We start from the raw sequence: 12,715 nt of genomic DNA, 5'->3' as shown, positions 1-12,715 counted from the left end.
TTTTTCTTTTTTTTTTTTTTTTTTTTTTTGTGGTTTTTTGGCCGGGGCTGGGTTTGAACCCACCACCTCCGGCATGTGGGACTAGCGCCCTACTCCTTGAGCCACAGGCGCCACCCCTGATGGATTTTTCTAAAGGGGGACGAATAAAATGTTTTTAAAGTTCATATGGAAGAATTAATGATATATAAGAATAGTCAAGAACACTTTGCAAAAGGGGTAGAGAGAGATCAGGACACTTGCTTTTCCAAATACTGACTTTGTCATAATGCTGCTTTAACAAAATAAGGTTGTGATATAGAAAAATAAATTAGAGGAATAGAACAACTAAATTTGGAAATAGATCATACACTTACTTATTTTGAGAGTGTGAGTTGCTAGAACTTTATGTGATAGTGATTTGTTAACATCTGTTAAAAATATACACTCTCTTTGACCTAGCAGTTTCTCTTTTGGGAAACTAACCCACAGATATCACACTATGGTGCTTTTCAATTATATGGACAGAGATGTTCATTGGTTTGTTGTTTGTAGAGGTGAAACATAACAAAAAAACTTGAATGTCTATAAAATAGAAAAATTAACCAAATTATGGGATATCCTTACATGAGGATATTAAAGGAACTAAAAAGATTTCTTGGCTCGACGCCTATAGCTCAGTGGGTAGGGTGCTGGCCACATACACCAGGGCTAGCAGGTTTGAACCCAACCCAGGCCTCCTAAAAACAATGACAACTACAACAAAAAAATAGCTGGGCACTGTGGTAGGCACCTGTAGTCCCAGCTACTTGGGAGGTTGAGGCAAGAGAATCGCTTAAGCCGAAGAGTTTGAGGTTGCTGTGAGCTGTGATGCCACAGCACTCTACCAAGGGTGACATAGTGAGACTTTATCTCAAAATAAATAGAAAAATCAATAAAAATAAATAAAAAGATTTATTGACCTGAAAAAGAATATCCATGCTATGTTGTTAAATGAAAAAAAAAAAAAAAAGCAAGTAACTTGGTAATTTGTGCAGTGTAACAGTATTTTAGTTTAAGGAAGTGAAAACTGTATATGTATATATACTTGGGTTTATGCATAGGGGGTGGAAGGATAGATTTCAGGCTATTAGGAGGGGCTACCTGAAAAAACTAGACAGGAAAAGAGCAATGAAGAGACAAATTAAAGCCACTGATACGTCTTTGTATTATTTGGCTTGTTACTTGTTTTTCTGATTGATTAATTGACTGACTGACTGACTGACTGACTGAAATAGGGTCTTGCTCTGTTGCCCAGGCTGGAATGCAATGGTGTGATCACAGCTTGATGCAGCCTTGCACTCCTGGGCTCAAGTTATCCTTGCATCAGCCTTCTGAGTAGCTAGGTATCCACTACCATGCCTGGCTAATTGAAAATTTTTTTTCAATTAGAGACAGGGTCTTGCTATGCTGACCAGGCTGATCTCAAATTCCTAGGCTCAAGCAGTCCTCCCACTTCAGCCTCCCAAAGCGCTGGGGTTATATACATGTGCCACTGTACCAGCCTAATGTGTTTTCATAACTTAAAATTAACATCATTTGAATACAAAGAAAGTGGACTTATTCTGGTTTCTGTTTTTTTTTTTTGCAGTTTCTGGCTGGGGCTGGGTTTGAACCCACCACCTCCAGCATATGGGGCTGGTGCCCTACTCCTCTGAGCCACAGGCACCGCCCTATTCTGGTTTCTGATAGAGACAAGTTCAGAACCTTTTCTGTTATGTTTAGGTAGTCATCTAAGGGCTGTCTGAGTCTCACTCCCTAAATCCCAGCAAAAAATGGGACAATATAAGTAGAAATAAAAATACCATAGAACCTCCATAGTTGACTACCCTTCTGCACTGACCATCTCCTTAAATTGACCTAATGTTCATAGACCAAACAAGCACCATGTATACGTATCGGTATTGTAGGCCTAGTTCCTTGTGTTGACTCCCCACCCCACTCCCCATGTGTTGACCAACTTGTTATAGTCCCTTGGGTGGTCAACTTACAGAGTTTCTGCTGTTATTTCTATTACTCAGTAATGTTTTCTGGCGTATCATCTGGCAGTGTTCTTCAGTGAACAGGGCCTTAGACTTAAGGCAGGCAATAATTAGGAAAGAGGAGAGGGGGCATTACTTATAAATTGGTCATATATTTTAGTATGTAGTGTGTGAATCCTGGAAATCAGAGAAATAAAAAACTAATTTTTATTTTTACTCAGAGCCTCTAGTAATCATTTGCTTCTAACTGAGGGCATAAAAAAGACGCCATGGTTTGATTTAGAAAAGAATTATAGTCTTCTTCATATTGTATATATAAAATGAATGGTGTTTAATGGGAAGGTCATACATCATGGACTTTATTAGTTCCCTAAGTGAAGCCTTTATTACTACTAAAATATGTGCTAGTCACTTGGAATGAAAATTTTGGGTTGCATTTTTCTAATAATGATGGATTCTCTTACTTTGGTTAATAAAATGCATTATGTTGTAAAGTATTGATAACTTTGGTAAAAGCTTGAGAGATTTGAATTTTAAAATACTGCATATTACTGTGTTACTTTTCAAAAAGTAGTGTTATATCTGAAATGTAAATGTTTTTATTTCCCAAGATTGAGTCTGCTCCACTAAAAATCTCTAGTGTATCAGAGGTAATGAAAGAATCTAAGCAGCCTGCCTCAAAACTCCAAAAACAGAAGGGAGATACTCCAGCATCAACAACAGGTACTTATATTTAGAATCATCCCTTTAAAATTATAGATAAATGAATTTTTCTTTCTTTTTATTTTTTTGAGACAGAGTTTCACTATGTCACCCTTGGTAGTGTGCTATGGCGTCACAGCTCACAGCAACCTCAAACTCTTGGGCTTAAGTGAGTCTCTTGCCTCTGCCTCCCAAGTAGCTGAGACTACAGGCACCTGCCACAATGCCCGGCTATTCTTTTGTTGCAGTTGTTATTGTTAGCTGGCTTGGGCCAGGTTTGAATTTGCCAGCCTGGGTGAATATGGCCTGCACCCTATCCACTGAGCTACGGGAGCTGCCGATAAATGAATTTTTCTAATGTATTTATACCCACAGTTAAGAGGAAGGCCCTTCCCCAGGAAAGTCTCTTTGGGTCTTCAGCTCTTATCCTGGGGAAAGGAGCATTCTCACCTTTTATTTGGCTTTCATTTGAGGGGTTGAGTGGGATGGCGAATTGGGCTTTATTATGAACAGCTATTAAGTGAGGGTAGCAGCAAGAATTTTACCTTGTTTGTAACAGACTTTATTTTTCCCTTCTACACTTTATTTTCCTTCTAGCCTTTTCCCTTGGATTTTAAGATCTGTTCTCTTTTTTCTACCTCTTCACTAACTTTTCTTCTCTCAATGGTGAAAGAGTCTGGCTTTAATCCCTGTAGATAATTTTTGCCTTCAGAATTAACCAGTCATTTCCCCCACTCCTTTTTTTTTTTTTGAGACAGAGTCTCACTTTGTAGCCTTTGGTAAAGTGCCCTGGCTCCACAGCTCACAGCAACCTCAAAGTCTTGCGCTTAAGAGATTCTCTTGCCTCAACCTCTCAAGTAGCTGGGACTATAGGCACCCGCCACAACTCTGGCTATTTTTGGAGAGGAGGTCTCACTCCAGCTCAGGCTGGTCTCGAACCTGTGAGCTCAGGCAGTCCACCTGCCTCGGCCTCCCAGAGTGCTAGAATTACAGGTGTGAGCTGCCAAGCCCAGCCCCTAGTCATCCCCTTAATTTACAACCCTTGCCTGCCTAACTCTAACCTGTTCAGTATATACTTGGCCTTATGTATTTCTTTTGTTAACTTCTGTCCTGGATTAAATCTCCTGACTCACTTTCATTCAGCAGATATTCATTTAGTGTCTACTATGTGCTGGGCATTCTTGTAGGGTAGGGATATGGCAGTGAACAAAGTAGTTTAAAAATTTTTTTTCATCTAATATTCCTTGGTAGGAGAGGGAGATCATATGATAATAAACAGTAAAATATATGGGAGTCAAACATTGTGGGAGAGAATATTGTAATTTTAAAAGGAGTAAATAAAAAAAACCATACTTGGGTGGCGCCTGTGGCTCAGTCGGTAAGGCGCCGGCCCCATATACCGAGGGTGGCGGGTTCAAACCCGGCCCCTGCCAAACTGCAACAAAAAAATAGCCGGGCGTTGTGGCGGGTGCCTGTAGTCCCAGCTGCTCGGGAGGCTGAGGCAAGAGAATCGCTTAAGCCCAGGAGTTGGAGGTTGCTGTGAGCTGTGTGTGGCCACGGCACTCTACCGAGGGCCATAAAGTGAGACTCTGTCCCTACAAAAAAAAAAAAAAAAAAGCCATACTTGGAAGGGGTCATCTGAGCGAAGACCAGAAAGAAAGAAGGGAGTAAGTCACATAGGCTGGTCGAGAAAAGCATTCCAGGCAGTGGGATTAGCTGGTGGAAAGGCTTACCTATTTCAGTCTGGGTCACATGAGGCTGGAGTGAACTAAGTGGGGGGGAAACAGAAGCAAATGCAATTAAGAGCGGTGAGCAGAAAGCCTATCTTGGCATTCCTTGGAAGCCATTGTAAGGATTGTGTTGTATTCTGGGTGGGACAGGAAAAGGATGCTGAACCAGGGGAGTAATCTGACTTTTATATTAATACTGTCACACTGGCTGTTGTGTATAGATAATAGATTAAGGGCAGAAGCAGGGAGACCAATTAATGGGTTTTGTGACAACCCGGCTGTATATCTTATGTGGGGCCTACATTCAAAATCTTTTATCTATTTTGTTGCTCTCGTCCCCCCCCCCCCATTGCATCTCTAGAATTATTTCTTTTTCTTTTTTTTTTTTTTTTTTAGAGACAAAGTCTCACTTTATGGCCCTTGATAGAGTGCCGTGGCATCACACAGCTCACAGCAACCTCCAGCTCCTGGGCTTAAGCGATTCTCTTGCCTCAGCCTCCCAGGTAGCTGGGACTACAGGTGCCGCCATAGCACCCGGCTATTTTTTGGTTGCAGTTTGGCCGGGGCTGGGTTTGAACCCGCCACCCTCGGCATATGGGGCCGGCGCCCTACTATTTTTCTTTTCTGTCAACACTGTTGTTTATAATTGGTAAGCTGTTAGGTTTTTAACATTTCGTTCTTTAAAAGTAGGTCTTTTTTTTTTTTTTTTTTTCAGTCTGGGTCACTCTCTTTTGATAGAGTCTTACTATGTCTCTCTCTGTAACAGTCTTACCCTGTTGCCTTAGGTAGAGTGCTGGATGTTATCATAGCTCACAGCAACCTTAAAATCTTGGGCTCAGGTGATCTTCTTGCCTCAGCTTCCTGAGTACCTGGGACTACAGGTGCCCACCACAACTCCCAGCTAATTTTTCTATTTTTAGTAGAGACAGGGTCTCACTCTTGCTCAGGCTGGGGTAGAACTCCTGAGCTCGAGGGATCCTCCCACCTTCAGCCTGTCAGAGTACTAGGACTACGAGTGTGAGCCACCACAGCTGTCTCCTGTAATTTTTTTTTTTTTTTTTTGCGACAGAGTCTCACTATGTCACCCTAGGTAGAGTGCTATGGTGTCACAGCTCACAGCAACCTCAAACTCTTGGGCTTAAGTGATTCTCTTTGTTTCAGCCTCCCAAGTAGCTGGGACTAAAGGTTCCTGCCACAATGCCTGGCTATTTTTTTGTTGCAGTTGTCATTGTTATTTAGATAGCCCCGGCTGGGTTCCAACCCCCAACCCCCCTTGCATGTGGCTGGCCCTGTAACCACTGTGCTATGGGCACTGAGCCTGTAATTTTTTTTTTAATTCTGTTCTTATTTACTAACATTTGGTTTTCACTGCGTACTTTCTTCTTTGTGTATAAAACTATACTCTTCTTTCTGCTCAGCACCTCTCCTTTCATCTCAAAGCAATTAAAAAACATTCTTTGATTAATTACTTTTTTTTGTATGTTTTTATTATAGACTATTTTTTCCTTTGCTATTCTTTTTCCATGTCATGTAAATCTAATGTTCACTTTTTGTGTGTTAAGATTTAATACTGTTCCTAGAAGTCTTGCCTGAACATTAATATGCAGAATGATGAAGACAAGACCTCTTTCTTTTGTTCTGTCCATTTCGTGTGAGTTTGTATATGTGGTGGACAGTGCCCTTGTTTGTGTGTTATTCAAACATGTGACAGTATCTGTTTTTGTGCCTTTGAGGAATCAGGCGTGAAGTAGATTGTAGTAGTAGTAGGTTTATATGTCTTTCTGTTAATCCAGGAAAGTATAAATACCATGAGTAACATATATTTATAGCACCCACAGAGGCAGCTCAAATTATTTCCGCAGCAGGTGATACCCTGTCAGTACCAGCCCCTGGTGTTCAGCATGAAGAAGCTATGAAAACTGATCACCCTGGAACTGGTGAAGGAAAGCTCACACCTGCCCTTTCAGGTAGTTTAATTACTTACATTTATTCTTTTATGCATGATGTGCTCATCAGAACTGTTTAAGGCCTAGGCAGCTCCTAAGTAATGTGTTTATTCTGGGTTTAAGTCTTTAGACTTGCTTAGGACATTTTTTAAATTCAAAAGTTTGAATAAATCTTTGAAAACAAAGAAGTTAAGAGCTGATTCCTGTTTCTTCATTACGGAATCATGAGGAGCGGTGATGTGGCTTTAGAATCCTTACTTCAAAAGTACCCTGCATTGATGTAACTGGCAAGTACAAACTATGCTGTTTTTTTTTTTTTTTTTTTTTGAGAGTCTTACTATGTCTCCCTCGGTAGAGTAGCATGGTGTCATAGCTCACAGCAACCTAAAACTCTTGGGCTTAAGTGGTTCTCTTGTCTCAGCCTCCCAAGTAGGTGGGACTACAGGCGCCTGCCACAATGCCAGGCTATTTTTTGTTGCAATTTTTATCGTTTAGCTGGCCTGGGCCGGGTTTGAACCCTCCAGCATCAGTGTATGTGGCTGGCGCCGTAACCACTGTGCTACGGTGTCAAGCTGAAACCATGCTGTTTTTATGTCCCTATTAGCTGTTAAAATTCTGTGCTGAAATTTGATTTCCTCTTATTTACTTTTGCTGCAAGAGGAAGCATCCTCATCTTCTGTAAGGGAGCGACCACCTGAAGAAGTTGCAGCTCGCCTTGCACAACAGGAAAAACAAGAACAAGTTAAGCTTGAGTGTATGTAAATCAAACAGCTTCTTAAAGACTTTGGGTCATCTCTCAGTTGCTCTCTCTTTTGTAACCGTGAGCACAAGTTTGTCATCTATCAGTTATTTGTAGTTTCTTTTTTTTTTTTCTTTTTCATTTTATTGTGTTCTTTCCATCTAAACTTCTTATACTCAGGGGTCAAGTGCTCTCTTTTTTTATGATTGGTGAAAATTTCAAATAATACATGTACTTTCTCCCTTTGGTTTATTATGGTTAGTGCTGAAGATCTTCATAGTCTGGGAAACAGAAATTGATTATGTTTCAGCAACTTGTTTGAGAGGGTTTTAATTGTTAAACTTGTAAATGTATTTGTTGGAGTTGGAATGGCTCACATTCTGCCTTATCAATCTAGCTTCTGGACTCTCACTCTGGCAGCTTTTACCTGACATTGTTAGGGCATGGAGTGTTCTATAAGTTGCTGATTTCTAGCTATAAGCATATTCCTTTGTAAGTTTCAGTTTTATGGTAAGTTTTTTGATAGTTTAAAAAAAGATAATAGATACCAAAAATGTATTTTCTCTTAAAGCACATGGAACATAATTTACTTTGCTGTGGTATATTAAAGTCCCTGAGATAGTGGGGTATATAGCTTTTTGCTGGACAGACTGTTAAATTCTCATGGCAGTCGTTTTATACTTTTTTGATCTCCCCGTCACCTATTTCTGTTAGTTTCCTTTCTCCCTCTCTCTCTCTTTTTTTGAGACAGAGTCATGCTTTCATGCTTGGTTGCTTGGACTAGAGTGCCGTAGCCTCGGTCCAGCTTACAACAACCTCAAACTCCTGGGCTCAAGCAGTCCTCCTGCCTCAACCTCTCAAGTAGCTAGGACTACAGGCACCTGGCTGATTTTTCTATTTTTAGTAGAGACTAAACTAAGCTCAGGACTTAAACTCCTGACTTAAGTAATCCTCCTGCCTCCACTTCCCAGAGTGCTAGGATTATAGACTTAAGCCACTGTGCCAGTCCCCTGTTTCCTTTCTAACATGTTGAGGAGCTGAATTTGTTAAGATTGTGTCAAAGACTAGAAGGGACAGAATGAACATAGGTGTTGGGCATTTGTTTGGGTATTTAGATTTGGATTTTTGTTTTTGTTTTTGCATTCTTCTAAATTTTTGTCCATGTTACAAAGAGTTGAGAATGTTGAATAAATGACTTATAAATAAGCGAGTTATTTCTATACCCTTTCCCATATCTTTATTTTTCCTTAATTCTCTGCTACTTCAACGGTACTTTTTCTTTCATTCGTATTTTTTTCTTCACTTCTCACACTTTATCATGTGGGCACCTTATATTAAATTATACATTTAAAATGGAGATGTCGCATCTTTTTTTTCTTTGTCTAATTCATCTGTTATTTTGGGCAAAGTGAAAATTTTTAGAATTTTATCTGTTACCTCTTGGTTTTCTCCCAAATTTAAAAATGTGTGCATTTATGTGTGTAATTTTTATCAATGACCAGAACTGAAGCGGGCTTGAAGTAGACTCCCTCCCTGCAGCCTGCTTTCTGTAGCCTCTATAAAGTGGCTCACTGCTGTCTGCGTGTAGATGTCCACCATTAACTCAAGCATAGCGTGCGTGCCACATATGTAGTACCACATTTTCTCTCCCTTGTATCTTTGTCTCTTTACATCACTTTGCCCTTCAGTTTAACTTCAGTATCACGTTAATTTCTTGGTATTTTTTCATTCTTATAATAGCTTTCTCCTTTCTCCTTTGTTGCAGAGGTACCACATGTTGGTTTATCGGGTTCCATTTATTCATCACCAATTTATGCTTCTTTTGTTCAAAATCACTTTTTGCTTTTGTCTGACTTGCCAAAATATCTTCCATTTTTTGTCATCTCTGTTATCAGTTATTATTAATTAGTATTCTCACTGGGCTTTTTTCTTCAAATAACCCTTTTTCCATATTTAAATTATTCCACGCTTACCTTTGGTATTCCCGAAGCAGCATATAGAAATACTTTCTTATTAGGTGGTAGCACCTTGAACATTTGTGATACCTTTTGTGGAAAAACACTGTCCATTTCAAGCTGCTTTTGCCTTTCTTATTTGCATCTTTTCTTGTTAGTTTTTTTTTTCTCTCTCTTATCTCTTTATTTTATCTTTTGCTGTATTACTACTTCTTACTGAGGGGATCAAAATGGGTACCTCTTTTCCCTTGTAGGTTGATGAGATTATTATTTGAAATGGAAAAAGCTGATAATTTTGCTGAATTTATAACCTCTACTAGATAAAAGGGGCTATAGAGTCTAAACCTTATTTCTCTCATTTGAAAGATGTTAGCCTTCTTAAACAACTTTTTAAAAAGAACCAAAGCACTTTTTATTTGAAAAAAGCCTTATATATACATAAAAGTAAAAATAGTATAATAAGCCTGATAGATTCATTATGCAGATTTAATTATCAATATTTTAGCATATTTTTAAGTGTAATTTTGATTCCATAAATTTGAGTCTCATGTGTATTTTGTTGTTCCTTAATTTTTTCAGCTCTAGCCAAGAGCTTAGAAGATGCTCTGAGCCATACTGCAAGCATCACTCTTCAGGCTGTTGCAGCTCAGAATGCTGCAATCCTGGCCGTCAATGCACACTCCAACATACTTAAAGCAGCCATGGATAATTCTGAGGTAAGCCACAGAGTAATTAGGCATACACTGTGTAGTAGATTGATTCTTCCTCATGGCGTGGACTTTCCCTCACAAGAAAGCCTAGAGTAATTATCTTAAAAAAAAAAAAAAAACTGAGAATGTTCTTTAAATTTTTTAAAACGAATTTTATATATGGTGCTTTGTCTTAAAACACTGATACATAGCCGGGCGTTGTGGCGGGTGCCTGTAGTCCCGGCTACTTGGGAGGCTGAGGCAAGAGAATCACTTAAGCCCAAGAGCTGGAGGTTGCTGTGAGCCGTGTGAGGCCACGGCACTCTACCAAGGGCCATAAAGTGAGACTCTGTCTCTACAAAAACAAAACAAAATTAAAAAAACACTGATACAGTATAAGAATTTGTTTTGATTTGCTTTCATATCTTAATAGTGCTTACATCTATTTTTTGCTTTAAAATTGCCTACCATTTCTTTTTTTTTTTTTTGTGGAGACAAGAGTCTCACTTTATGGCCCTCAGTAGAGTGTCGTGGCCTCACACAGCTCACAGCAACCTCCAACTCCTGGGCTTAAGCGATTCTCTTGCCTCAGCCTCCTGAGTAGCTGGGACTACAGGCGCCTGCCACAACGCCCGGCTATTTTTTGGTTGCAGTTCAGCCGGGGCCGGGTTTGAACCCACCACCCTCGGTATATGGGGCCAGTGCCTTACTGACTGAGCCACAGGCGCCGCCCTAAAATTGCCTACCATTTCTTTAGATAAATTTTTTATTTTGATATACATTTAGATTGACATGTAGGTTATAAGAAATAATACAGAGTGATCTCACATTTCCCTAAACAGAAGCTATTTTAAATGTTTATGCTGATTATTTAATTTATATTGAATATTTCCAAGAATAAAGTGATAACATTGATTTCAAAATGTAATACTAGGACTCAGCAGTTTCCCTTTCTAATTACATTCAGTCTGGGCACTCTGGCTCACACCTATAATCCCAGGACTTTGGGAGGCTAAAGCAGGAGGATCGCTTGAAACCAGGAATTTGAGACCAACATGGGCAGTAGTAAGACCCTATCTCTACAGAATACAGAAAAATTAGCTAGACATGCTGGTGCATGCCCATGGGCCGAGCTACTTGGGAGGCTGAGGCAGGAGGATTGCCTGTGCCAAGGAGTTTGAGGTTATAGTGAACAACAGTCATGCTACTATATTCCAGCCTGAGCAACAACAGAGCCAAGACCTTGTCTTTAAAAAACTAAAAATAATAAATAATGTTCAGTTATTTAGTACATAAAAACGTATCTTGACACCTAGTCATTTAAAGAGTAAAATAAGGGCGGCGCCTGTGGCTCAAGGAGTAGGGCGCCAGTCCCATATGCCGGAGGTGGCGGGTTCAAACCCAGCCCCGGCCAAAAAACCACAAAAAAAAAAAAATAAAAAAAAAAAAAATAAATAAAGAGTAAAATAAAAGTAAATACAGAAATGGTAAATTTCAAGGATTAGAAGTACGCATGATCACTAAGGTTACTTTGCCACCACCATAACTGTGCAGTTTTTAAAAACTTTACGCATATTCTACATGTTTTCAGTCTACATGTTTTCATACTGGTACATCACAAAGGAGTTGAATTAGACTTTAGATGTTAATAGCTGGAAACTACAGACTTTGACAACTTAAAAGAAAATTCCATATTATTTAAGGTGTAAGAAAAATATTTAAATATCAGAGCTCAGCGAAGTGGAACCCACACAGGATATTTAAAATCCCCGTTACATCAGTATAGGCAGGCTGGAAGTTGCATGATATTAGGGAATTAGGTTCAAACCCAAATGGAACAATATCCTTCTTTTTTGTTTAGATGGCAGCTGAGAAGAAGTCTGCTCAGTGGCGCACAGTGGAGGGTGCATTGAAGGAACGCAGGAAGGCAGTAGATGAAGCTGCTGATGCACTTCTCAAAGCCAAGTAATTACTCATGGACTTTAACAAGTAATTAGGGCCTACTGGTGGTTTTCTTGGGGTTGGGTTTTCTTTGTACTGTTTGTGTAGAAGAAAGAGGAGGCAGAGAAACGCTTCCTTCCTTTCTCTCCTTGAACTTTATGTGAATTGTCATCAGGAACACAAAAGTATAAAAAGAGGGAAGAAAATGTGATTGAGCAAAAGTAAATTTGGCAGAAACTTACATAAGGATCTTACATTAAAATCAGCTTTACTTTGGATATTGCTTAGTTGATATATCTCTATAGATTTACTGAGATTCTGTTATAATTTCAAGATTCTGCTGAGATGGTTTGGGCAGTTTTATCAGAATTTAGAAAGTATGTCATAATCTGTTTGCTTTAATTACCAAAAGTAGTAAGCATGAGCGTAACAGTAGGTCAAGTTTTATGCCATTTTGACCTCGATTCCTGGAATTTGACTAAAACTAGGATTAACCCAAATATAGATCAACCTCTGTTAATAGAAACCTATATTTGACTAAAGATTCTCATCAACAGCATGGAATAGTTATGTGTCATTTAAACTTTTGCTGAGTTTCTTAAAATATTTATTATTGATGGAAAAAGAGAGGTCTTCTAATGAAACTAGCATGTGTTTTAGGAGATTTAAGACATAGTTATTGGCTGGGCATGGTGGCCTATAATCCCAGCACTCTGGGAGGCTGAGGCAGGTAGATTGCCTGAGCTCAGTAGTTCAAGACCAGCCTGAGCCCCAGAGCAAGACCTCGTCTCTAAGAAAATAGCCTGTGTTGTGGGAGGGACCTGTAGTCCCAGCTACTTGGGAGGCTGAGGCAAGGGAATCACTTAAGTCCAAGAGTTGGAGGTTGTTGTTAGCTGTGACACCATGGCACTCTACCGAGAGCAACAATTTTTGATTGAAAGTGAGATTCTATTTCAAAAAAAAAAAAAGACATTATGCTCACATCACTAAATTATGTGTCAGGGTTCTCTGAGTTC

At 39.4% G+C, this 12,715-nt stretch overlaps 1 protein-coding gene across 7 annotated transcripts in view; it reads left to right on the top strand.

The window, feature by feature from the left end:
* IMMT (inner membrane mitochondrial protein) overlaps positions 1-12,715 on the top strand; it is a 43,074-nt gene that overhangs the window by 14,520 nt on the left and 15,839 nt on the right. For 3 of the 7 annotated variants that reach the window (XM_053586922.1, XM_053586917.1, XM_053586924.1), the window contains exons 4-8: positions 2,609-2,720; positions 6,259-6,396; positions 7,034-7,129; positions 9,649-9,785; positions 11,620-11,723. In XM_053586922.1, coding sequence (XP_053442897.1) covers positions 2,609-2,720; positions 6,259-6,396; positions 7,034-7,129; positions 9,649-9,785; positions 11,620-11,723 — 587 coding nt within the window. Of the gene's footprint in view, positions 1-2,608; positions 2,721-6,258; positions 6,397-7,033; positions 7,130-9,648; positions 9,786-11,619; positions 11,748-12,715 lie in introns of those variants that run through there. The other 4 variants (XM_053586918.1, XM_053586919.1, XM_053586921.1 and 1 more) reach the window with 4 other exon arrangements.

Source organism: Nycticebus coucang, chromosome 4 (assembly GCF_027406575.1).
Source record: "Nycticebus coucang isolate mNycCou1 chromosome 4, mNycCou1.pri, whole genome shotgun sequence".
Lineage (NCBI taxonomy): Eukaryota > Metazoa > Chordata > Mammalia > Primates > Lorisidae > Nycticebus > Nycticebus coucang.
The sequence above is the reverse complement of the archived record's forward strand: the minus strand, read 5'-3'. Positions and strand labels throughout refer to the sequence as shown.